Source organism: Phacochoerus africanus, chromosome 2 (genome assembly GCF_016906955.1).
Source record: "Phacochoerus africanus isolate WHEZ1 chromosome 2, ROS_Pafr_v1, whole genome shotgun sequence".
In the NCBI taxonomy this organism is placed as follows: domain Eukaryota; kingdom Metazoa; phylum Chordata; class Mammalia; order Artiodactyla; family Suidae; genus Phacochoerus; species Phacochoerus africanus.
The window spans coordinates 170,649,679-170,676,419 of record NC_062545.1 but is presented as its reverse complement, the minus strand read 5'-3'; the positions used below and the strand labels follow the sequence as shown (position 1 = coordinate 170,676,419).

General features: G+C 37.0%; 1 protein-coding gene across 3 annotated transcripts in view; it reads left to right on the top strand.

Annotated features, from left to right (window-relative positions):
* UACA (uveal autoantigen with coiled-coil domains and ankyrin repeats) overlaps positions 1 to 23,626 on the top strand; it is a 97,327-nt gene extending 73,701 nt beyond the window's left edge. For all 3 annotated transcript variants that reach the window (XM_047767195.1, XM_047767197.1, XM_047767196.1), the window contains 10 exons: positions 1,547 to 1,615; positions 2,931 to 3,038; positions 3,571 to 3,603; positions 4,292 to 4,390; positions 9,240 to 9,276; positions 10,454 to 10,506; positions 12,558 to 15,296; positions 17,173 to 17,325; positions 20,215 to 20,280; positions 23,432 to 23,626. In XM_047767195.1, the coding sequence (XP_047623151.1) occupies positions 1,547 to 1,615; positions 2,931 to 3,038; positions 3,571 to 3,603; positions 4,292 to 4,390; positions 9,240 to 9,276; positions 10,454 to 10,506; positions 12,558 to 15,296; positions 17,173 to 17,325; positions 20,215 to 20,280; positions 23,432 to 23,503 (3,429 nt within the window). In that variant the 3' untranslated portion in view covers positions 23,504 to 23,626. The remainder of the gene's footprint in view (positions 1 to 1,546; positions 1,616 to 2,930; positions 3,039 to 3,570; positions 3,604 to 4,291; positions 4,391 to 9,239; positions 9,277 to 10,453; positions 10,507 to 12,557; positions 15,297 to 17,172; positions 17,326 to 20,214; positions 20,281 to 23,431) is intronic.
* The last annotated feature ends 3,115 nt before the right edge of the window (positions 23,627 to 26,741 follow it).

Sequence of the window (26,741 nt, the reverse complement as noted above, 5' to 3'; positions counted from 1 at the left end):
GTACTGGGGATATCAGCATTCAAGGGCCTTGCCCTCATGGAGCTCCCAGCCTAGTGAGGGAGATGAACAATAAGCAAATGGGTATCTAATATAATAGCAGATGCTTTGAAGATAAGTGGAACAGGATTAGGGCATGAAGAGAGAGAGGGCGGAAAGCTATTTTAGATTGTGTGGTCAGGAAGTGACATTCGAGCAGAGGTCTAAAGGAAATGAGAAGGGAGCCAGGGGCTCTCTGGGCAAAGCCCCAAGGGTACAGGAAGGGCAAGTTCCAAGCCCCTGAGGAGGGAGCTTGTTTAACATGTCCATGGGGCAGTAGAGGGCCAGAGTGACAGGAACCAAGGGCCAGAAGGGAAGACATGGCCTGAAAGTGGTATGATGAGGCAGGTCAGATTCCATGTGAAGGAAGTTGCTAGAAGGAATGAGGCTAGAAATGTAGTTTGGGCCGAATTAGAGATACAGAATATAGTCTTGATGAGAATTTGTCCCTCTAAGTCTGAGCTCATTAGAATATTAAGTACTTGGTTAAGCCAAACACAACAAATAATACAAAACATAAATTACCTTGGAGAATTAAAATATTTACTCTTTATTTTGTTTGTTTTTTAGTTCTTAAAAAGGAAGAAAGCAATAGCTTTCTAAATTATTGTGTAGATTTCAGGTCAATTGGGCAAAAAAAAGTTTATTTGCTCTCTTGTTTAATGATTGTGTTGTGTTTTTATTAAAGCAAATCTCTAAACTGGAATAAAGTTTCAAAGCAGTAAGTGTACAAAAACAGATCATGTATCCAACCAGATTACTTAGAAATCTTTTATGTAGCTTTAGTCAGTGGATTGTCTGTTTCTTTCTTATCACACCCCTTATTTTATTTCATCAGTGCTTAAAGAAATAAATAATTTCCATATTTTCTTTCATCATTAATGTAACTCCCCCTCTTCCTTTTTTTAAACACTGAATTCTTTTTTGGGGAAATGGTAGCTGATGATTTATAGTACAACTTGAGTTTTGCCTCTAGTTTAAATTCTCCTTTTTAAAATGTGATGACTTTGGTTAAAAAATACTTAAAAATAAGAATTTTAAATTTTGTTATTTTTTAGTATTTTAAAATAGGTTATATTTGATTTATTTAAAATGTATATCCTTAAAGATGCTTTCCATTTGGAGTTTTAAGTGGAAACACTGCCACCTTGTGTTTTGTACAGCAAAATTTAAACTTGAATAAGCTGAAAATCACTAATTGTGTGTATTGTGTATTGAAGAAAATGTACTTTTAAAAATTCTCATCCTTGGAATTCCCCTTGTGGCTCAGTGGGTTAAGAACCCGACTAGTATGCATGAGGATGCGGGTTTGATCCCTGGCCTTGCTCATTGGGTTAAGGATCTGGTGTTGCTGTGAGCTGTGGCATAGGCTGGCAGTCTCAGCTCCTATTCGACCCTTAGCCTGGGAACTTCCTTGTGCCACAGGTGTGAACCCAAAAAGAAAAATAAATAAATAAAAAATAAAAAATCTCATCCTTGCTAACTTATGTTTTCTTAATTTTTACCAAAGCGAAATTTGACACAGATATTCGATGAAGTAAATATGAAGTCAAGTCAGAGGGAGCATCAGAGCATTCAGGTATAAAGAAAAAAGCTGGTATCTTCCTTTGCAAAGAATTCCAGTGCTATTTGTGGTGGTGTTGGGGAAAAGAAAGGGAGCACAAAGGTGGGAGAAGTGAGTAGGGGAAGGAAGGGTGGCTTATGTTTTGTGATTCTATTTTCTTGTCCAATCCCTTCTAAAAGAATTAACTTTTAATATGAATGTGTCAGTATTATCTTACAGGAGGTATTGTTTTAATATACATTAGGAAGTAAATAATAACTTTTTACAGCTTTTTGTTCATTTAAATATATCTTTTTTGGCCCATAAACTATAAATTTGTATTCATTTTAGAAAATTATAATGATAAATTGATAGTTATCAGTGTAAATAAAACAAAATCTGAACTTTTTCTTTTCTGTGTTTTTTTTTTTGTCTTTTTGTCTTTTTTAGTGCTGCACCCGCAGCATATGGAGGTTCCCAGGCTAGGGGTCGAACAGGAGCTGTAGTCACTGGCCTATGCCAGAGCCACAGCAATGCTAGATCCAAGACGTGTCTGTGACCTACACCACAGCTCATGGCAACGCCAGGTCCTTAACCCACTGAGTAAGGCTAGGGATCAAACCCACAAACACATGGTTCCTCGTAGGATTTGTTTCTGCTGCACCATTATGGGAACTCCTGGACTTTTTCTTAAAGTATTTCTTTTGATTAAGAAAAATGATTTTGTTAACCATACAGCACTTTTGACTTTTTAGGTTCAATCAAAGTGTTCAAAAAATAATTACTATTTGGATCATGTTGAAAGAAGAGCCATAATTAAGTGGTTTATTTTATGATTGAAATATCATTAAAATATAAATTGAATAGCCGTTTCCATATAGTAAAGCAAAAGCTTTTTATTTAGATTTTCATAGTTTTTACTATGTAGTGTTAAGAAAGTGAACTGTAGCCTAAAATTAGAGCCTATAATTAGAGCACTCAAGTGATGATTAGTTTAACAAAGCATAAGAATGGTCTCATAAACTTTAGAGGTGTTAAGCAAAAGTTAAAATGGCATATTCTCCTGCTATTTTCTATTTATAGATGCTGCTTTTGTTTCTTATTTTATTAGAATCATGGTGGTTCGCTGTCTTGTATAAAGTAGTAATTACTAGTTATCATAGGACAATAATTTTCTGTATTCTCAGGTGTAGATTTTAAATTATTTGAATGTCATTGAAATTATTGTATTCTTATATTTAAAGCTATTTTATATGTATATCTGTTTATAAAAGTAAACTTTTAGAAATTTCTTCCATAAGAATTTCTCTTTTAAAAATTGGTCTGACACCTGTTATCTTTATTATTTAAGGATCTAGAAATTGAAAATGAGGATCTGAAAGAGAGGTTGAGAAAAATTCAGCAAGAACAAAGAATATTATTGGATAAAGTCAATGGCTTACAACTACAGCTGAATGAGGTAAATAATCTGCAAAATACAAAAAAACCCCAAAGCTATTTTACTGTAAGCCATCGTCATTGATAACAAATTGTTAATGACTGTCATATCAAGTCATGGTGTAAAAGAGGTAAAACAGGTCATTGCCCTTGAGAAAAGTTACATCTTACTAGGACCCTTGCCTGAAACTTTCAATGTCAAATCTAAGAACAGAGACCACTGCTGGTCTGTGTTGATAACAAAGGACTGACTATATATGGTTGGGGCTATGGGATTGGAGAGAAAGGAGTAGAAAAAAGAAGTGAGGGGGGAGAGCAAGGAAGAGTTGTAATTGATGGGTTCCCAGAAGAGTCGAAAATGCTTCTGAATCTGGTTTTTTGAAGAATGAAGGACAATGCAGACCATAGAAATGGTAGAACATAGACATTTTCTTCTCACATCCTAACCCCCAATCTTAAAGATGTGCTAGTTTTTTAAAAAGATATTCACCAAGCTCGTGCTTTTTAAAATAAACTCTCAAGAGTGAAAATACATTTTTTCTTTTTGAATTTAGGAGGTAATGGTTGCTGATGATCTGAAAAGTGAGGTAGGATGATAAATTTTACTTTAAATCTTTAAAATGTTATGTAAATTGAAGATGATACTGCAGTCCTGAGTTGAGGTTGAGACAGGATTCTATTTTTAGTTATTGCTCAAAGGAAAAACAAAAGCTACCTTTGACTGTAAAAGTATGTTTGAGTATAGTGGCATGGGTTAGCATAAGCATTTTGTTGTTACTGCCTCTGCTCATTTTCTGTTAAGCTTTTCATGGAAAGATGTGAAATTCTGAATGTCTGAAAACTAATAAGATTTAAAACAAACAACAGGAATTTGAATTTCTCATAATGTTATTTGCATATATATTATTAGTGTATTTGTACAGATTTTGAATTCTACTAATAGTTAAAAATCTACCATTGGAGTTCCCGTTATGGCTTAGTGTGTTAAGGATCTAACATTGCCACAAGCTGCAGCATAGGTCTCAGATGTAGCTCAGATCTAGTGTGACTGTGGCTGTGGCATAGGCTGACAGTTACAGCTCCGATTCCATCCCTAGCCTGGGAACTTCCATATGCTGCAGGTGCAACCATAAAATGAAAAAAGAAAAAAACAAATGAAATCCGCCATTAACTACATTCCTCAAAGTAATTCTAATTCACACTTTCTAATCACATTTTTAACCCAATTTCAAGCACAAGATGATTTTGCTCTGTATTTATTCCTTTCCATTTCAGAAAGAAAAGCTGAAGTCCCTTTTGGCAGCTAAAGAAAAGCAACAAGAGGAAAGCCTAAGAACTATTGAAGCTCTGAAAAATAGATTCAAGTATTTTGAGGTATAGAAAGCTTAAATAAATTATTTAATAAATTATATAATGGGCAGTGGTAAAGGGCTTGAAGGCACACTTGAATTTGAATTATCACTCTTTTCTTTATAGTGTGACCTCGGGCAGTTTATTTAAAGTCTCTGAGCTTGTGCTGCTTCTGCAAAATTGGGGTGATTTTCTCTTTTTCCACAGAATTGTTGTAAAAGTTAAAAGAAATAAGTGACGTTGACTAAACTGACATTTAGTTAGTTCCAGTTTCTCTTCCCGAACCTTCCTCTTTGTCCATCTTTAACTTTCCAAAACATGATAGTCTTACCTGTAAAGTAACATTGATTATAGTGGTGATAATGAAAAATATCACATAAAAGAATATAGGTATTTCCAGAATTATCTCAGAAAGGACCTTGTGCATATACACAAGATTTGTTGATGAGAGTGGTATGTTAATAAGGCTCAGGTCATATAATTATCTTTTGTTGGATCAATTAACTCTTAGTTTTTCCAGGATCATGTTTTAAAAAAACTTTGTAAAACACCATATATCACTTATGTGTGGAATCTAAAAAAAAAATAAGATACAAATGAACTAATTTGCAGAACAGAAACAGACTCATAGGCTTTGAAAAACTTAAGGTAACCAAAGGGGACAGGGAGCGGGGTGGGAGGGACAGACTTGGGGTTTGGGGTTGGCATATGTGAACTGAGGTATATGGAATGATTGGCCAACAGAGATCTGCTGTGTAGCACATAAAACTCTACCAATATTCTGTAGTAATCTATATGGGAAAAGAATCTGCAAGAGAATGGATATGTGTAAAAACCAAAACAATATATTTGAAGAATGAACAATCAGAAACTTTGAGTTATTTTAAGGCACAAATAATAAAATGTTTAGTTTTTTTTAAATAAAAACTTTTTATTAAAATACAGTATGCATTAAAAAGTACACATGCTGGGAGTTCCTCGGTGGCTCAGTGGGTTAAGGATCTGGTGTTGTCACTGCTGTGGCTCCAGTTGCTGCTGTGGCGCAAATTCAGACTCTGGCCCAGGAACTCCCACATGCCATGGGCTTGGTCAAAAAAAAAAAGTACACGTTAGATTACATAGGTTCAGAGTTCCCATCGTGGCTCAGTGGCTAACAAACCCGACTAGTATCCATGAGGACACGGGTTCGATCTCTGGCCTTGCTCAGTGGGTTAAGGATCCAACATTGCCGTGAGGTGTGGTGTAGGTTGCAGATGCGCCTTGGATCCCACATTGCTGTGATTGTGGTGTAGGCCGGCAGTTGCAGATCCGATTCCATTCCTAGCCTGGGAACCTCCATGTGCTGCGGGTACGGCCCTATTAAGACAATAAGTAAGTAAGTAAATAAATAAATTATATAAGTTGAAGAATTTTCACAAATCAAACACCTCTGGATCAGGAAACAACATATCACAAGTACCCAGAGCCTCCTCGTACTTGCTCACCAAGGGTGACCACTCTTCTGGCTTTTACCTGCATAGATTTGTTCTGCAAGGCCATAATATATATTTTATAAATGTTGTTCATCACTGGGCTTCATTGAAGAGAGTGGCTGATTGAGTGTGAGTATTTCATTGTTACTGGGGAATATAACTGCAAAATGCATAACAAAAGTAAATATTTGCTCTGTAAATAAAAAATATGGGTGCAGCTGTGAAAAAGGCTGTTAAGATATGAATGCACATCATAGTCATAATGTTGCATGAAAGAAACCAGACACAAGTAGTGTATGCTTCATGATTCCTTTTATGAAGTGCAGAACCAGACAAAACTAGTATGTGCCGATAAGAGGTGAGAATAGAGGCCATCCTTTGCAGAGTGGTTATTGACCAGGATGGGACATGAAGAAGCTTCTGGAGGTGCTGGACATGTTCTGTATTTTGATCTGAGTTGTGCTTACACAAAGTATGCATATACAAAAATTGATTGCACTGTAGTTTATGGCAGGTGAGTTATGCCTTGATAAAAAAGCCAAAAAAGTGTGCTTATATGATTGAATTCTGAGATTATTTAGAAACATAGTTTTATATAAGCTAAAGAATGATGTTGTATAGGGACTTTTATCTTTTTTCACACTCGAAGACTTTTTATTTTAAGGTTCATAGTGAAACTAGTAACAGCTAATGCATAAATAGACCCAACCATGTGCCAGGTATTGCTCTGTGCATTTTACATGTGTTTAATAACATCAGCTTGACATTGTAGGTCTTCTTATTATCTCTCCACTTTATAAATGAGGAGACTAAGACACAGAGCAGTTTACCCATGAGGGGTTTTATAAATAATAGTGTCAGAGCCAGAACTTGAACTCTGGCAGTTCCTGCTTTTAACTATAATACTAGTTTTACACTCAGAATACCTTGAGAAAATACAGAAGTGTAGGTGGGCCTTTGAAGTTTTATCAAAGTTTGACACCTACAATTGGGTATTATTATTATTATTATTTGTCTTTTTGCCATTTCTTGGGCCACTCCCTCGGTATATGGAGGTTCCCAAGCTAGGGGTCTAATCAGAGCTGTAGCTGCCGGCCTACACCAGAGCCACAGCAATGTCAGATCCCAGCCGAGTCTGCAACCTACACCACAGCTCACGGCAATGCCAGATCCTTAACCCACTGAGCAAGGCCAGGGATCGAACCTGCAACCTTATGGTTCCTAGTCAGATTCGTTAACCACTGAGCCACAATGGGAACTCCTGGGTATTATTTTTGTATTATTTTTCTCCTAAGAGTAGTCTCTCTTATAATAATAATTTTTTTTTTCTTTTTTAGAGCTGCACCTTTGGCACATGCAAGTTCCCAGGCTAGGGGTTGAATTGGAGTTGCAGTTGCTGGCCTATGCCACAGCCACAGGAATGCCAGATCCGAGCCGCGCCTGTGACCTACACCACAGCTCATGGCCATGCCGGATCCTTAACCCACTGATGAAAGCCAGGGATCGAACCTGCATCCTCATGGATACTAGTTGGGTTCATAACCCACTGAGCCACAATGGGAACTCCTGAGACAAGTCTATAACTTTTAATGAGGTTATTATAAACTATGGAAAATTACTTATTTTTTCTTATAAAACAATACATACTTATTTTAGAAAAAATTTTAAATACAGTCGAAAGTAGAAAATAAACATACCTATAAGCCCAGCACTCTTAACACCTGACATCTTTTCAGACCTTTCTTTGTACAAAACTTGTGTTACATACATGAATTCAACAGGTGAAATCTTATTTTACATCCTGTTTTGTAACTTTTTGCACTCAGGGTTATTTCCCCCAGTCAGATGAATTTTTATGCTAGAAATGACTTTTAACCTTCAAAAGGAAAATTATAAGGTCCACTCTATATATGACCCAGTATTTATGAAGGCAGTCATTAAAAACTAAGAAATCATAATTTATAAATATGGAATAGTCACTACTTTATAATCTCACATACCTAAAAGTCTTTATAAGCTGCCCACAGAATTGCTATGTTAATACTTCGCTATGTAATACTAAATTTGTAGGCATTTTCCTTATTTTTGTAGAACAAGTTTGGGAAAATATGGATATTTTAGAATGAGTCTAATTTTCCAACTCATGCATTTGTTTTCATTTGAGTAATCAAGGCATGGTAATAGACCCAGACTAATTGTTTTGAACTCCTGTGCCATGGCCTCCCCTTACTGATTTACCTATTTACTACCTACTGTAGACTCTAATAGATATTGCATGGGACAAAGAACTTACCTAAGTTTACAGATATTTTTCTAAACCCTTGGGACAGTAAGTATTAGTGGGACTTTAATTTAGTTATGGAACAGTGGGCCATTTTTATTATGGTTACCTATCAGAGTTTGCTAACAGCTGTTAGTAGTAACATATACAAATACACAAACATGAAGTACATCTGTATATCTTTACTCTTGAAGGTATAGTATTTTAATTTATGTTAGGTTCTTTGTATCTGGCTTACCTGGGATAAGGAAAAATCCAAAAATATTTTAACTCTGGGGTTCCTGTCGTGGCTCAGTGGTTAACGAATCCGACTAGGAACCATGAGGTTGCGGGTTCAATCCCTGTTCTTGCTCAGTGGGATAAGGATTCTGCATTGCTGTGAGCTGTGGTGTAGGTCGAAGACGCAGCTTGGATCCCACGTTACTGTGGTTCTGTTTTAGGCCAGCGGCTACAGCTCCAATTGGACTCCTAGCCTGGGAACCTCCATATGCCACAGGAGCGGCCCAAGAAATGGCAAAAAGACAAAAAAAAAAAAGTTTAGCTCCGAGTATCCAAAGTTTCTCTATTATTCTCCTTTTCCTAAATGATGCATTGATGGATTTTTTAATGAACTATGTGTAGCTATTTGCCTCATTTATTTCCTGTTCTCTGTCTCTTTTTACCTTCAAAAGTAATTGGTGTTTATAAATTCTAAAAGAGGAGGTTAGGCTAATGTTTCAAAAATGGTTCCTCTCCCCGGTGGTGGTAAAGTAAATTGATTATTTGATGCCAATGTGGCATTTCCTGCCTTTGGAGGTAAAGAAGCAGGGAAGAGTATGTGTTCAAAGTTGTTTCATTTCACTTGGAGCTCAGTTATTTTTTCTTTTGAGCAGTCAAGTTTTTCCTTGAAATTCTTGTCTGCATTTATTAAAATGTTTAATGAGGTAATTTCTTCCCAGCTGAACTCTTCCTGTTTCTAGTGCTCTGCCTTTTTGTGAGTTTGAGTAGAATAAAACTCAGGAGAAGCAAGGAATGTCAAAAATGTGGTTTTAATGACTGGATCATTTAGAGTTAAAATAGAGAGTTTAACAAAAGGAAGCAGTTTTCACCTAAAATGTTTAATATATTCTTCTGATTTCAGAGTGATCATTTAGGATCAGGAGGTCATTTTAGTAACCGTAAGTATAAACATATAGATGATCCTTACAGTTCACCCAGTTCAAACAAAGAAGAATGTTTATGTTTCTTTCATTTGTCTAATGTATATGATACTCCTGCTGCAAACTTCATCCAACTGCTTGAGTGTTATACCTTAACGTGGAACTCAGAAGAGGTTAAAATGACTCTGGTAGCCTCTGACATAAAATCTGGTCATCACTGAGGCTCTGATTTTCCTTAGGTCCTAGATTTTTAAATTGTATGTTGTATGAATTGCCAAACTTGCTTTGTTAATTGGTAGGTGTCTATCTTGTGATATTTGGGGCTTGCTTTTTATGAAAGAGACATAAACATAGTTTTCTGATTTGGAAAAATTTGGGGATATAGTCTCAATGTAGTTAAGCATTTTAAAATTAGAAGTTCCATAAACAATTACTTATATATCACTTATTTTTAAACTATACATAATCTTCACTTTTGTTTATTACACTTGATTTTAGCCAGAAGGCCAAGAAGTGATTATTCTCCAATTTTAAACCGTTTCCCTAGGAAATCTAATTTTTTGCTTCCCATTGAATATTAAATTATCCACTAGCTAAGTAAAATCATAATATTAATCTTATAAGTTGCAAAGAATACCACTTTTATTTTGACTATAATATATATTTCATAGTAATCATTTAGCTTATTTAGTCTAACAACTTTACATAATTCTAAAAGCCAACTTAGCTATTCAAAAGAATATAGAGGAGTTCTCACTGTGGCTCAGTGGGTTGAGAACTTGACACAATGTCCCTGAGGATGCAAGTTCAATCTCTGGCCTTGCTCAGTGGGTTAAGGATCTGGTGTTGCTGTAAGCTGCGTCTTAGGTAGCAGATGCAACTCGGATCTGGTGTTGCTGTGCCTGTGGCATAGGCAGGCAGCTGTAGCTCTGATTCGACCCCTAGCCTAGGAACTTTCATGTGATAGATGTGGCCCTAAAAAGAAAAAGAAAAAGAAAAAAAAAGAATGTAGATACTTTCCTTATGTATATAAAAATAATAAGGAAAAATGTGTATATTTTAGAACAAGGATAATTTTATGTTGTAGCTCATACTTCTTTTTTATTTGAATAATAAAGGAGATAATAACACCAAATTAATACTTGGCTGCCTTTGGTATGGATATTTAAGATACCATTTATTTGTATTTATTTAGGAAAAGAAGATATGCTTCTTACACAAGGTCAGATGTACATGACAGACTCACAGGTAATATTTTATTAATTTAAAAAATATTTAAGCCTCTTTTTTTTAAAATTTTTAAAAATTTTTCAGTATTTTTAGGGCCACACCTGCCGCATATGGAAGTTGCCAGGCTATGGATTGAATCAGGAGCTGCAGCTGCCAGCCTACACCATAGCCACAGCAACACGAGATCCAAGCCGCACTGTGACCCACATCACAGCTCACGGCAATGCTGGATCCTTAAACCACTGAGCAAGGCCAGGGATCGAACCTATGTCCTCATAGACGCTAGTCAGTTTTGTTTCCGCTGAGCCAGGACAGGAATTCCCTGTGCCTCTTTAAAAAGAGGAAAATGGTATTGTATATTTATCATTGTATATTTATACATTGAGTAATTTTTATTATCAAAGAAATGTTAGTCTCATGGTCTTGAATTTATTTAATAAAAGCAGATGTTGCTGTGTATAGTGCCCTCTAGAGTATTTTTCGTGATGGCGACTTAAAAAAGAGATTTAAATTACAGTTTTTTTGCCTTTGATAGCAGACCTCTATTCTTTAACAGCAATTGGTCAGCTCAGTGTTTGCCCACTTAAAGGGGAAGACAGGTATGAATAAATCAAAAGGCGTTTGTTTTGACTTTGAAATATATTGTTCTTTACATTCACATATGTATTATATATTTTGGAAATTCACCTCAAAATAAAGAAAGCTTCCAATAGGGAGTGTTGGCTGATTTTCTTGCTTGTTTAATGCCCCTCACTTTTTTTTCCAATAGATATAAGGTTTGCATTTCTAGTACCTTCTGTGAACTGTAGAACTTTTAAATATTTGGGCTAAAGGCTTTTTTACACACCTTCATCTGCAGGCAGGGTGAATTAGTCTACATTATGTCTAAGATTATTCTAAGCTGGAAACTTCTAAGATTTTAAGTTGAGGGAAACAACTGAATAATATTTAAGAAGATTAGATAAATATTCGACTGTAATAAAACATGTATGGAAATTGTGAAGCTGTGTAAGTAACTTGCTGGTAAATTATAGTAGTCTTAGTCTAAAGATAATTGGTAAGTTGAAAGATAATTAGAAGCAGATTGAGGCTGAGAAGTTATTCCATGTTGCTTATTTTCCTCTTGATCCATGGAAAGGCAGTATAGATTTAACCGAACAACAATAAAACCTTCCTATTAGAATAGTGGGATATATATTCATAGCACATGGCTTTTATCAACAAATTAGTGTTTTTAATGAACCATTATTATAATAGGGCATATGGGGGAAAATAGAAATAGTTAAATTTAATCTTTCATAGTTATATATTCTGACACTTAGGAATACTTCAATGAGAAGTTAAAGTATACTTCTTTTTGTCAGCATTTAGTAGAGGAAACAAGCTGTCAATCAAATTTGGTAGTAAGATTACAAGCTAAATTCTAATTTATCTTTCTGTTTAAGAGAAGAAAATGTGTTTCTGTTTTGTGAGTTAATTAACATTATTCTCTTGATTCTTATACTAGGTAGGTTTATTTTGGTGATATTTTTAAAATTTAAACAGTACACTGTAGTTAACAGTGAGGATACCCAGAAGTTAATATATGTTATTAGAAAATAATATATCATTCTATGAAATTATTTACAAGTTTAAAATTGTAAAACTCTGTTTACTCAAGGGTTCTAATGACTTTATTCAGAATTTGAAGTTCTAAGCACATTATGTGCCATAAAACATAGAAATAGTAAGTATCTTTTGATAAAGTTGATATTGATGTGTGGGTAGGTATTGTGAATGGAGAAAGAAAGAGAAAATAGTCCCTGGAGGCCACAACTATTTTCCTTCTTTTTTCTGCGGGAAACCCACCTCGAGTGAACAGGCTTTCAAAATGTCACTGCTTGAGAGCATATTAAAGAAATCATACCCAGAACTGTTTTCCTTCAAAAGTCAGTACTGTATTTTTCTAATCTACTCATCTGAAAACCCTTTGACTACTGATGATGTGGAAACTTTATAAGTTTGATATTAAGTGTCTTCTTTAGGCTTTTGGGATTGATATTTTATTATTTTTTAAATTATTTTTGCAGTGTACTTCCTCAGGCATGCCAGCCCATATGCAGAGCAGATCTATGTTAAGACCTCTGGAGCTATCCTTACCCAATCAAACCTCATATTCGGAAAACGAGATTTTGAAAAAAGAGTTAGAAGCAATGAGAACTTTCTGTGAGTCAGCAAAACAAGACAGGCTCAAGCTCCAAAATGAGCTGGCGCACAAGGTAGCCGAGTGTAAAGCATTAGCATTGGAATGTGAAAGGGTTAAGGAAGATTCAGATGAGCAGATAAAGCAACTGGAAGACGCCTTGAAAGATGTGCAGAAGAGAATGTATGAGTCAGAAGGTAAAGTAAAGCAAATGCAGACACACTTTCTTGCCCTGAAAGAACACCTAACAAGCGAAGCATCTACCGGGAACCACAGACTGATGGAGGAGCTGAAGGATCAGCTCAGAGACATGAAAGTGAAGTATGAAGGTGCGTCTGCGGAAGTGGGGAAATTAAGAAACCAAATCAAACAAAATGAGATGTTAGTCGAAGAGTTTAAGAGGGATGAGGGCAAGCTGATGGAAGAGAATAAGCAACTGCAGAAGGAGTTGAGCATGTGTGATGTGGAGCGAGAGCAGAGAGTAAGGAAGGTCACTGAGATGGAAGGCCAGTTAAAGGACTTGTCAGCCAAGCTGGCCCTTTCCATCTCGGCAGAGAAGTTTGAAAGCATGAAGAGCTTGTTATCCAGTGAAGTAAATGAGAAGGCTAGAAAATTAGCAGAGATGGAAGGAGAATATGAGAGATCACTTAGCGAGATTAGGTCATTAAAGAGAGAACTTGAGAATTCGAAGGCCAAACTGGCTCAGCATGTCAAACCAGAGGAACATGAGCAGCTCAAGAGCAGATTAGAGCAAAAATCAGGAGAACTTGGGAAGAAAATCACTGAGTTAACATCGAAAAATCAGATGTTACAAAAGGAAATTGAAAAGGTCCATCTGGATAATAAACTCCTCAATCAACAAGTACATAACTTAACAACCGAAATGAAAAATCATTACGTTCCTTTAAAAGTAAGTGAAGAAATGAAAAAGTCACATGATGTAGTTGTTAATGATTTGAATAAAAAGCTTTCAGATGTGACACACAAATATACAGAAAAGAAGTTGGAAATGGAGAAATTGGTGATGGAAAATGCCAGTTTAAGTAAGAATGTTAGCCGCCTGGAAACTGTGTTTGTACCTCCTGAGAAACACGAAAAAGAGATAATGGCTCTGAAATCCAGTATTGCTGAACTTAAGAAACAGCTAGCTGAACTTAATAAAAAATGTGATGAAGATCAAGAGAAAATATATTCGCTTGTGTCTGAGAACACTAACTTGAAAAAGGCGATGAGTAATCAGTATGTGCCAGTGAAGACCCACGAGGAGATTAAAACTGCATTGAGTAGCACATTGGATAAAGCCAACAGAGAATTAGTAGATGTGAAGAAGAAGTGTGAAAACATAAATCAGGAATTTGTGAAAATGAAAGATGAGAATGAGACATTAAAGAGAAACCTGGAGAACACTCAGAACCAAGTGAAAGCCGAGTACATCAGTCTAAGAGAGCACGAGGAAAAGATGAGTGCTATGAGGAAGAGCATGAAAAAGGTCCAGGACAGCAGTGCTGAAATATTAGCTAACTACAAAAAAGGCCAGGAGGAGATCGTAACTCTGCATGCTGAGATCGAAGCCCAGAAAAGGGAACTCGACACAATACAAGAATGCATCAAGCTAAAATATGCTCCGATTATCAGCTTTGAAGAGTGTGAGAGAAAATTTAAAGCCACCGAGAAAGAATTAAAAGAACAGTTATCTGAGCAGACACAAAAGTGCAATGTCAGTGAAGAAGAGGCCAAGAAATGCAAGCAAGAGAATGACAAGTTAAAGAAGGAGATCTTCACTCTTCAGAAGGACTTAAAGGACAAGAATGTTCTGGTTGAGAATTCTCATGAAACGGAAAGAGCATTCAGCAGAAAAACAGAAGAGCTGAACAGACAGTTAAAAGACCTACTGCAGAAGTACACAGAGGTAAAGGGTGAAAAAGAGAAGCTAGCGGAGGAAAATGCCAAGCAATCTTCTGAGATCCTTGCAGCGCAGACTCTTTTGCAGAAACAGCACATGCCGCTGGAACAGGTTGAGGCCCTGAAAAAGTCTCTTAATAGCACAATTGAGACACTCAAGGAAGAACTGAAGACTAAGCAAAGGTGTTATGAGAAAGAGCAGCAGACAGTGACCCAGCTGCGCCAGATGCTGGAGAATCAGAAGAACTCGTCTGTGCCCCTGGCAGAGCATTTGCAAATTAAGGAAGCATTTGAGAAAGAAGTTGGAATCATAAAAGCTAGCTTGAGAGAAAAGGAAGAAGAAAGCCAAAACAAAACCAAAGAGGTCTCCAGACTCCAGTCTGAGATTCAGAACACTAAGCAAACATTAAAAAAACTAGAGACTAGGGAGGTGGTTGATCTGTCTAAATATAAAGCAACAAAAAGTGATTTGGAGACACAGATTTCCAACTTAAATGAAAAATTGGCCAATTTGAATAGGAAGTATGAGGAAGTATGTGAGGAGGTTTTGCATGCCAAAAAGAAGGAGCTGTCTGCAAAAGATGAGAAGGAATTGCTCCATTTCAGCATTGAACAAGAAATCAAGGATCAGCAAGAACGATGCGATAAGTCCTTAACAACAATCACAGAGTTACAGAGAAGAATACAGGAATCTGCCAAACAAATTGAAGCGAAAGATAATAAGGTAATAACACCTTAGGTGTTTTTTTTTATTTTTTATTTTTATTTTTTTGTCTCTTGTCTTTTTAGGGCCGCACCTGCGGCATATGGAGGTTCCCAGGCTAGGGGTCCAGTCAGACCTGTAGCCACCCCCCTATGCCAGAGCCACAGCGTAAGCATGTCTCAGCATTGGAAAGCCTAGAGCAGAACTGCTAGAGTAGACTAGGACTCTATCGTCGCACCCCACAAGACGAGTGTATAAAAGCTTTAACAAAGCAACCATTATAACATCACCTTTTGACTTTACCAGTGTGCAAAGAAAATTAGAGCTGAAAAAGTAAAGTAACACAAACAAAAATCAAAGGCAGTTTTCTCTTTCCTCAGCTGGTACAGCCAAGAATTGAGGAAAGATGGGGAGACTCAAGGGTCACTTGCCTCAAAAATTAGTGGTCAGAACCCAGTAGGTTTTGGGGTACTTAAATGGGGAGGAGGAAAAACTATGTTTCTGGGCTGCAAAAAAGTAGGGACGCTGCGGAGCCTCCCAGACTTGATCTGGGCACTCGTACCCACACCAGTGAACCAAGCTCTCCAGCTCACTGTACATTCTTTCCCTCTATCTTCCTACAGATTTGCCTCCTCACCAAGAATGTCTTGCCCCTCCTTTCTACCTAGTTAAATCCTCTACATTCCTTAATGCTCACTTCAGCACTCACCCTCCTTTCTAAAGCCTTCATTGGCCAATCTAGCCTACAGTAAACCTTCCTCTTCCAAAATGCATGTCGTGTTTTGATTCTCCATCCATTTACACATGTCAGAATGATGTGGTTGGTCTTTCCAACCAGTTTCTAGGAGTAAGTTCATAACTTATCTTTCCTTCCTATTGTTCATTCTCATGGTACAATTTATAGTATAAATAAATCAATAATATTTGTGAAACTAGTAGTTGAATAGAGTATGTACTATGAAGATGAGAAATCGGGGAGATTGAGTGCAGTTTTACCCATTTAGCAAATTATTATTAAATGTCTTCTACATGCCAGGTGCTATGTGTCCAGTGCTGGGGATACAGCAAGTAAGAGCAGACACAGCCCCAGCCCTCCTCAGTGGAAAGGTACAAGTACTAAACTTCTGACACATCTGCTCATGTGACCCAGAACAGGAGTGCTCTCAGCTTGTTTGGAAGTCAGTTATGAATATAATAATAATATATAATTATAATTGCAAGTTATTTAATATCTACTAAATTGTTGCCATTTATTTTATATGTATATGTGTATCAGACATATAATTTTATTTGATTTTTCCCTTGCACCAATAGGGAACTAATGCTCAGAAAAATAAAGGAAGTTTAGCTTAGCTTACACAGCTAATAAACATCAGATCTGTCTGACCTGGAAGCCAATGTTCTTTCCATTACTCTAAACAGCCTCCCTTTTTTTTTCTCTTTATACAAAGTAGCCTAAAATTATGCATTCTTGAAAGGAATAAGGCATCTAGATTAACTCTAGACTTAAATGAGCCATACTGTTTACTTTTTCAAACCTTTTTGGAGAGAATCCCCTCTAACTTCCTGTGTTTCACAGTACCCAGCAGATAGCCTACATACCTTTATAGGTACTCAGATATTTCTAAAAAATAGGACTGAAGTCACACTCATATCTTAGGATATATGGCATCTCTGTTCTTAATTTGGTGATGTTTTGTAAGAAACTTACTGAGGGGAAATTGTATATTGTACATATTTATTGAAAACAATCTTGACAGTATTCATTCCTCAACTTTCTGGTCTATAAAGATAAGTTTTGTGTCTTAAGAAATGAGTTTTGTGTAAAGATGCTCATTATAAATGAATAAGTGACTAATATATGTTTCTTCCACAACTGTTTTTTTTTTTTTATAAGATAACTGAACTGCTTAATGATGTGGAAAGACTGAAACAGGCGCTCAATGGCCTTTCCCAGCTCACCTACTCGAGCGGGAGTCCCAGCAAGAGGCAGAGTCAGCTGATCGAGAGTCTGCAGCACCAGGTCAAGTCCCTGCAACAGCAGCTGGCTGTGAGTACCTGGGACCTGCTTTGTGCAGGATCATGTTTGTTTGTTTGTAAAAGCTTCTTTAAAAAAACAAATTGAGGAGTTCCCGTCATGGCGCAGTGGTTAACGAATCTGACTAGGAACCATGAGGTTGCGGGTTCGGTCCCTGGCCTTGCTCAGTGGGTTAATGATCCGGCGTTGCCGTGAGCTGTGGTGTAGGTTGCAGACGCGGCGGCTTGGATCCCGCGTTGCTGTGGCTCTGGCGTAGGCCGGTGGCTGCAGCTCCAATTCGACCTCTAGCCTGAGAACCTCCATATGCCTCGGGAGCGGCCCAAGAAATAGCAACAAAAACAACAACAACAACAAAGACAAAAAAAAAATTGATTTGTGGCTGTGTTCAGATGTGAGAAATGTAATAACTTTTGCTACAATTACTTATACTATTTATAAGGTCATTTTTTTGGTGCTTATTGTATACCAGGTACTACTCTAAACATTTTACGTGCTTGATCTTTAAACTTCATCAAGGTTTTCTCTCCTCTATTTAATTCTTAGGGAAACAAAGATGAAAATATACCTGGGGTCAAACAGCTAGGTTTTTTTTTTTTTTTTTTTAGTATTTCCCTTTTTTATTTTTTTTAAATTTTTTAATAATGATTTTTATTTTTTCAATTATAGTTGGTCCCAGATTTAATCCTGGGGCTTGCTGACTCCAAATCTGCTATCTTTCCAACTGTAGCACATTCCCTAAAATATTAGTCTACTAAACTAAAGGAAATTTTTTATAATCTTTTATCCTTATGAATAAAGGTAAGCATTCCTATGGTTTTATACATTTTATCCTTATATATTAAAGGAAAACATTTGGATTTATACATAGGTAGATACCTATATGGATATGTATCTCTTTTATATATAAAAAGAAAGCATGTGGAGTTAGAAGCTGAAGTGGGGAGCTCAGTTCTAAGCCTTGCCGCTTGAAAGTGGGTGACATGGAACATTTCCCTTAACTCTTGTCTTCATTGTCCATAAAATAGGATAATAAGAACTGATTCCTTGTTTGTTTTTTATTTGCCTTTTTAGTTGAATAAACTAATATATAATATTTGGAAATACTAAGTAAAATGTAGCCCAACCAAATGTAAATTGTCAGGATAATATTTTTCTATTGTATAGGAACTTGTTATGAGTTGTTTTTGAATAGAAGAAAGTTACCTTTTTTTTTTGTTGTCTTTTTGGGCCACACCCATGGAATATGGAGGTTCCCAGGGGAGCTATAGCTCCTGGCCTACTACACCACAGCCACAGCAATGCCAGATCCGAGCCACATCTATGACCTACACCACAGCTCATGGCAATGCAGGGTCCTTAACCCACTGATCGAGGCCAGGGATTGAACCTGCAACCTCAGGGTTCCTAGTCGGATTCATTTCTGCTGTACCACAATGGGAACTCCGAAAGTTAGTTTAAATTTTATAAATTTATTTTTGACTGCACCCACATGAGGAAGTTCACAGGCTAGGGATCAAACCTTCACAACAGTGACCCGTGCTGTTGCAGTAACAGTGCCTGATCCTTAACATGCTGTGCCACAGGGAAACTCCAGAAAATTAATTTTTTTAATTGTTCATTTTATAATGTTGTTGGGATAGAGATTAGTGATGACATATTGCTGATTTGGATCTTATCTAAAGGATATGGAAGTCTCTTTGGTAATTGGAAATGTTTGTTATTATGTTCATGACATTGTACTAAGAACTATCAGGGGTAATGAGAGTACACAATCCTGTCCCCAAGGAGTTCTGGCTAGTTAGAGAGGCAAAAACTAGGTCCATGGAAAGTAAAATAACAAGACAAAAAAATATCAAATATAGAATTGAGAATACAGTCTCAGATTCTAAGTGATTTAATTCCCAGGAAGGAAAGATGATTGGCGTGGTGGGAGCTAGTTTCAAAGAGGAAGAGAGTATCTGGCCTGAACTTATAGATGGATGGTTCTCTGGAAGGTGGAAGGAAATAGAGACTCTCCCAGGAAAAGGAAACAGTGTGAAGCAAGGCTTGGAGGCAGAATCAAGTGTCGAGCAATCTCCAGGGGCAGTAAAAGGCCTCTCAGCTCAGTCATGGGAGCTGTATGTGAGGCTCTGTAGTGGAGGCCATGGAGAATCAAACTGATGAGTGGAATTCTCTCTTATATCTAATGAAATATCATCCACGGTCTTTTAGTCAAAAGTGACATGAGGAATGAGCTACCTTAGTCCTAGAAGCATGAAAGAGAATACAATCTAGAGGCATTGACGTGAAATGAGAAGTTTTTGCAATAATCCAAAACATAAGTTTACAAGTGTCTGGATAAGTTCATGGCATTAGATATGAACCGAGGCAGTAATTTCATGTTACCTAAGATAAGTGGTGTTGCTTGCATTGTGAATGTTCTCAGATATTCATTAGAAAAGTTTATGCTGTTAACACTATAGAATTTTTTGTCTGGTAGGTCCAAGGTGGTTTGTCATAAGAGGTATCAGGAACACTTTAATAATATTACTGTTTAAGAGAATCAGGAGTTCCCATCGTGGTGCAGTGGAAACGAATCCAACTAGGAACATGGGGTTTTGGGTTTGATCCCTGGCCTTCCTCAGTGGGTTAAGGATCTGGCATTGCTGTGAGCTGTGGTGTATGTCGCAGATGCGGCTCCGATGTGGCATTGTTGTGGCTGTGGCGTAGGCCGGCAGCTACAGCTCTGATTTGACCCCTAGCCTGGCAAATTCCATATGCCTTGGGTGCAGCCCTGAAAAGACAAAGACAAAAAAAAAAAAAAAAGCATCCCAACCCTCAGGACAGCATTGTCACAAGCCTCCATGTGTTTGAAAATGCAAATGCTAATATTCTGATCTGTTCATCTCTCCACATTTCTAGGATGCTGACAGACAGCACCAAGAAGTAATTGCAATTTATCGGACACACCTTCTTAGTGCTGCACAGGTAAAGAAGAACCACTCTTTTGAAAAGAATGACATTTTAGAGAGAATATTTATTTATTTATTTTCTTTTTTAGGGTCTCACCTGTGACATATGTAAGTTCCTTGGCCAGGGGTCAAATCAGAGCTACAGCTGCAGACCTACACTGCAGCCATGGCAACACCAGATCCGAGCCACATCTGTGACCTATGCCACAGCTTGCAGCAACACCGGATCCTTAACCCACTGAGTGAGGCCAGAGATCAAACTTGTAGCCTCATGGAGACTATGTGGGGTTGTTAACCCACTGAGCCACAATGGGAGCTCCCTGAGAAAATAATTTTTTATTTTCCAGTAAATGTATGTGAAAGTCATTGATGTTTAAAGTAGTTGTATCCCATATGCTTATTTTAAAATAATTGTTTCTTATAATCATGGCTTGCATATCTCCCAGAGAAATTTACAAAGCTGTATGGCAACACAGCATCTTAAATTTAGTGTTGTCTCCATCTGCTTGTCACTCATTTTATAGACAGTTTGGCAACATGTGATGGCAGCACACATTAATGGTATTGCTAGCTGGAAGTAATGCCTTGACATCCACACATGGCTGTCAGCTAAAAGAGGAGTAGAAGGACTTCATTATTTCTCCATAGCTCAGGAGAATTTCTTTGAAATGTAGAGAATACCATAAAATTGCAAAAGATGACAAGTAAAGTATGGACAGAATTGTAATAATTTAAGAACAATGTTGGTTCCGTTAAAGTATCAATACTATTTATTTATTGAGCCTTAACTTTCGTGACGTATAAGACAACGAGTTGCCTTCTTTGAGGTATAATGAAAAAGCCATTAAAAAAAAAATCACACTAAGAAAAAATGTTTAACTCATGAAGGATACCCTATGGATCAGCATCTCCAAAATTCTCAGAATAGATTTTCTGGGAAGACAGTAGAAACAATGTTAGAATGGCAGGTGAGATATAATAGAAATAATTTAGGATTTGAAGTGTCCACATTGGAAAAAAAATAGGTGTTGAGAGAAAGCTTCAGATATGGTCATATTAAAAAAACTAGGTAAAATTAATGAAAAGGAAGAGATTTTATGATACTGAATTCTTAAAATCAAAAAGCCTGCTTTTTCTATAGTTGATGAAGGGGGAACCATGGAAAAGAATGAATGGTATGGTATAGTATCTCTGGCTACTTTCTTTTGAGTAGATAGAAGGTAGCTGGGATTTGAAAGTATACTGTTACTGCAGTTATTAGAGAAGACTATTGATGGACAGCAGGATGGGGAGTTCTTGGGAAGGAAAATAGTAGAAAAGTATAGAAGATCTTTGTTACTGAGAGTGAGGAACTCACTTGGGTCTGATGATGGCCAAGGGAAGAACAGCATACTCTTGCTGAAAAACCACAAACTAACAAGCTTTTCAACTACTTACCATGTATGCTTCTGAAATTCCAAATTATTTTCTACTAACTCCTAATGAAACATAACAAAAGCAATTGGCATCTGAAATAGTCTCGCCTTCTGGCATCATAAAGTTAACTAAGAGATTCAGTTTAGTCAACTATGGATAATGTTTGGAATTTAAACATCCTGCTCTTATAGAAACATATTTTGGAAACAAAACTTTTTATATTAATAGGAAGTGTTATGCTGAAACCTATTCAAGTGCTCAAGCAAAGAAAAATGGAAGGGGGATCTTGTAAGCCCACCATGTTGACTTGTGTTTAATCAACCTCTTGCTATCTTTTAAGTTATAAATGTCTCTTTCTAAATGTAAGTGAATAACATTCATTAAAAAGATCTCAGCCGGGAGTTCCCGTCGTGGCGCAGTGGTTAACGAATCCGACTAGGAACCATGAGGTTGCGGGTTCGGTCCCTGGCCTTGCTCAGTGGGTTAACGATCCGGCGTTGCCGTGAGCTGTGGTGTAGGTTGCAGACGCGGCTCGGATCCCGCGTTGCTGTGGCTCTGGCGTAGGCCAGTGGCTGCAGCTCCAATTTGACCCCTAGCCTGGGAACCTCCATATGCCACGGGAGTGGCCCAAGAAATAGCAACAACAACAACAACAAAAAAAAAAGATCTCAGCCTAACTAGTTATGGGGGAAATGCAAATCACCAAGGAGGTAACATTTTTCACGTCTGAGATTGGCAAATATTAAATGAGATGGTAGGTCAATGCCACTGGCTAGGGCATTGTGGACAATGGACATTTATATCCTTTTGGTTGGAGGGTAAATTGTTATTATAGCTCTATAGAGGGGAATTTTTGTAGTACTTAGCAAAATGAAAAATTGAGCCTGTTTTTTTGACATAGCAACTTCTTCTCTAGGAGTCTGCCCATAAAGATTGGAAACTATAAATGCCCATCATTGGGAGAATGGATAAAGAAATTATGATACATCCACACAGTGGAATATTATACAGCAATTTAAAATACTTAAGGAAATAACTTGGAAAAATTTCTATGACATTAGGTGAAAAGGCAAGTTACAAAATAATATATATGATCATATCTATGTTAAAAATATAAATATGGAGATTTTTCATTAATTACTTTGGTAATTAAGAAAAAAACAGCCGAAGCAAAAAAAAATTTCCTTGTAGTTTACTTTGCTCATCTATAACTTACACTGCTCAGTCATCAAACCATTATGTAAAAAGAGAAAGAGAAATTTGTCCCTCTGTTCTCTGATAATAAATGTTAAGAGCAACTGGTGTGTGATTTTTTTTTTCCTTCTTAGTACCTCACCCTGGCATATGGACATCCCTAGGCTAGGGGTTGAATCAGCCTCAGCCACAGCCACAGCAATGCAAAATCTAAGCCACATCTGCAATCTACACCACAGCTCATGGAAATGCTGGCTCCTTAACCCATTGAGTGGGCCCAGGGATTGAACCCATGTCCTCATGGATACTAGTCTGCTTCCTTTCTGCTGCGCCACTCTGGGAACTCCCTGGTGTGCAGTTTTTAAATTGACTTTACTTCTATGTAGAGCTCTACTCTGTTTTCCAGTAAACTCTTTAGAATATCACTGCCATGGTGAGAATTTAGTATTTGGTGAATCACAACCAGTGAGGCCCTATTATAAAGGCTTTGCCTTTAGGGATTTGTATGTAAATGAGGATGACATAAAACATTTCTCTCCTTTCTTCCTTTTGCCAAGGGTCACATGGATGAAGATGTGCAGGCGGCTTTACTCCAGATCATACAGATGCGGCAGGGGCTTGTGTGCTAGCGTCAGCACCCACCAGCCGACCAGCTCTCCCTGTGGGTGCTGAGCATTCTGTGTGCAACTCCATGGCCTTTCCAGGCCTCACTGTGCGAGTATAATTAAAATAAAGTATATTTTGATCCATCAGTAGGTTTTTTTAATTAGGCGGTTATGTTACAGAGTTTTTCAGTATATGTTCAAATCTTATATTCTATATATGTTAATTTTACAATTAGACAAACAGTGTAACACTTTGCCTTGGGTTGGCTACCTAATTTTAAATGGTTGTGTCCCTAGTAAAACAGAAGCCATCTGAGTGAACCCGTGTAAAGAGGGGTTAGACCGAAATAATTATTTTTTTATTTTTTATTTTTTTTGTCTTTTTGACATTTCTTGGGCCGCTCCCGCGGCATATGGAGGTTCCCAGGCTAGGGGTCGAATTGGAGCTGTAGCCACCGGCCTACGCCAGAGCCGTAGCAACGCGGGATCCGAGCCGCGTCTGCAACCTACACCACAGCTCACGGCAATGCCAGATCCTTAACCCACTGAGCAAGGCTAGGGATCGAACCCGCAACCTCATGTTTCCTAGTCAGATTCGTTAACCACTGTGCCACGACGGGAACTCCCCCGAAATAATTATTTAAAGGTTTCTTTCAGAGAAATTAACTGAGTTGAATCAAAACTCAATTAATGGATCAAAAGATCCTTCAGATCTTCAGTCAATCCATGAGACTTAATGCAGTTTCAAGGAATGCATAGTGACTTGGCTGGCCAAGTTGCATTTTTATTGAAGTAACTTAATGAATGCCTTTGAGTTCTTTTGGAGGTACAGATTTTTTTCTTATACTAGTAACTTTTATGCATTTTTAAATAAATTTCTTTTCACAAATGGTTTGCAGTGCTAAATTACATTTAGGCTAAGAACAGGCAAAGGTAGAACATATCAGGAATTTATAATAAAATTGCCTCATAATCTCTACAACAGTATCCAGATTTTCTCTTCTGGTAACTTTTCTTGCCTAAATGGTATGCTAGATATATTTCAAAGTGTCAAAAGTTTTAGACTTTTTTTTAGTAATTACTCTGACATTTGCTACTATAGTAACCAAGCACTCATTATATATGCATCCTCCAAATGTTTTGTACTTATTTATAGGAAAATTGCACTAATGAGATTAATAATGTGAAATGCAGTTTTCTTGCAAAATTAGCATTAGAGAATTGATTTTAGAAGACAGATCTTTAAGGTTTTAGACAAAAGTGCAATAAAATAGTAAACTATAGGAATATAGATAGCAAGAAAATAATAAAAGTGGACTTGTTTATAGTAAATATTGTAACCAACCATTTTTATTAACTATATCTATATCTCATTAAGGGAAAGTTTATATGTTTTGTTATTAATATTTTGTTTATGGTTCAGATTGAAAATTACTAATTTGACTGTTAGCAAATAAACTAAACAAGTGAACCATTTCAGCCAAGTTTTTTTTAATTGTAAAGTGTGTCTTAGAAATAATCTTTGAGCATCCTGAAGCAGTTTTTTTATCTCATTTTTGTGAAATAACAAGGACAAAGGACCTTCAGAATAGCTTCTCCCACCAAATGATAAGCCATCTTGTTTCTTCAGCATGGAAACAACAGTGAAAAGTCAGAACTGGATTAATTTTTCTTTAGGTAGGTATACGCAGTTTACATAAGCAGTGCCTTTAATTTTTGTTTTTTTGGCCACACCGGCAACAAGTGGAAGTTCCTGGGCCAGGGATCAAACCCATGCTGCAACTGCAACTTGTGCTACAACTGTGGCAACACCAGATCCTTAAGCCACTGTACCACATGGGAACTTCCTGGATTATTTAATTTTTATATTTAATGTTGTCATTCAGCATGAGTTTTATTCATGAGTTTTAGGTTACCTATTGAAGCTCTGGAGTGGAGAATATTCTTAACTGAATATTCACATTTCAGCATATTTTCCTCATTAGGGTTGGAAGGGAACCCCTATATATGTTTATATGTGTTTCCTTTTGTCTTCAACCATCAATAAAATGTTTTCAGTGGAATATTGTTTTGAATATCCTTGTAAAAGATTTGCGAGGTAAACTAGTTCACTTGCTATTTTTGGAGAATTTGGGGTAGAGAACAATGAGGTGCAAAGTACAGATGATGACATTCATTTTCAGTTAGCTATGTAGAGGGCAGTATCAAGTAACCTCCTCAAATTAATCTGTTTTCTCATTCACTCACCTTTGGATGTCAGAGGCAGAAACTGTATGTATAACACTGAAGGCGGGAAGCTTTTTAGATAGTTAACAAGTGGAACCTAGGCAATGGGTGATGCTGGTCTCTTTGCTGTTCTGTGTTCAGAAAGACTGTGAAGTCTGAACTTAGGCCAAGAGGAAGATCATTTGTTGTCAAAGATGTAAATGCTCTCTGAGAGAATCACTGAATTCTTATTGAAGTCCTTTGTTGAAAGCTTTATTACAATTCATCACTTAGTTTTTCTCTTATCACTCCTGGTTCATCAGAAAAGCTCATTCCTTTTGACAGAAGGTCAATGTTATAAAGAACTATTAAAATAAAATCAAATATTAATGCAATGAACATCTTAAAATTTAATAATATGGTGACTGTGGTCACTAGCTACACCTTCACAGTTCTAAATTCCAGACAAATTTAGCTTAATCTTTCTTATAGCTTATTTTCTATTAAAACACTTTCTTTTGGTTGGTTTAAACCCTAACCAACATTTTTTTCTGTTATTCTAAGTGCATGGAATCATTGCTGCTTTAAAAATCTTGCAGCTTTAGAACATGAACACATTTTTGCCCTAGTGTTACCAGCTTTCTTCTAATGAGGACCTAAAAATTGTTCTCATGCACAAGCTTCTTATCTACACGAGCTTCTTACCTACCTGAATGGTTCATGTTCTCAGTTCATTTGTTTCCCTGCTTACACTAATGCCAAGTGGGAAATAGTAGTGATTACAAGCTTCTTTTAGTATTTGCTTCACCATGGTGGAAGAAAACTACTTCTTGCTGCCTCTTTTTTCCTTATCACTGGATTCTGCAACCTTGGGGTGATCTTTTTTCTTCTTACAGGTTCTGTGCTTCAAAGTAAATGGCAGTACTTCTGGCACGAAAATAAGGATTGAAAGAGGGTTGCCTATGATGGTTGTGCAAAATATAATTGCACATGTCTGGCAGGGGAAGGAGACCCTGGACCTTACTCCTGGCTGCTAAATGTTGTGAATAAATTTCAG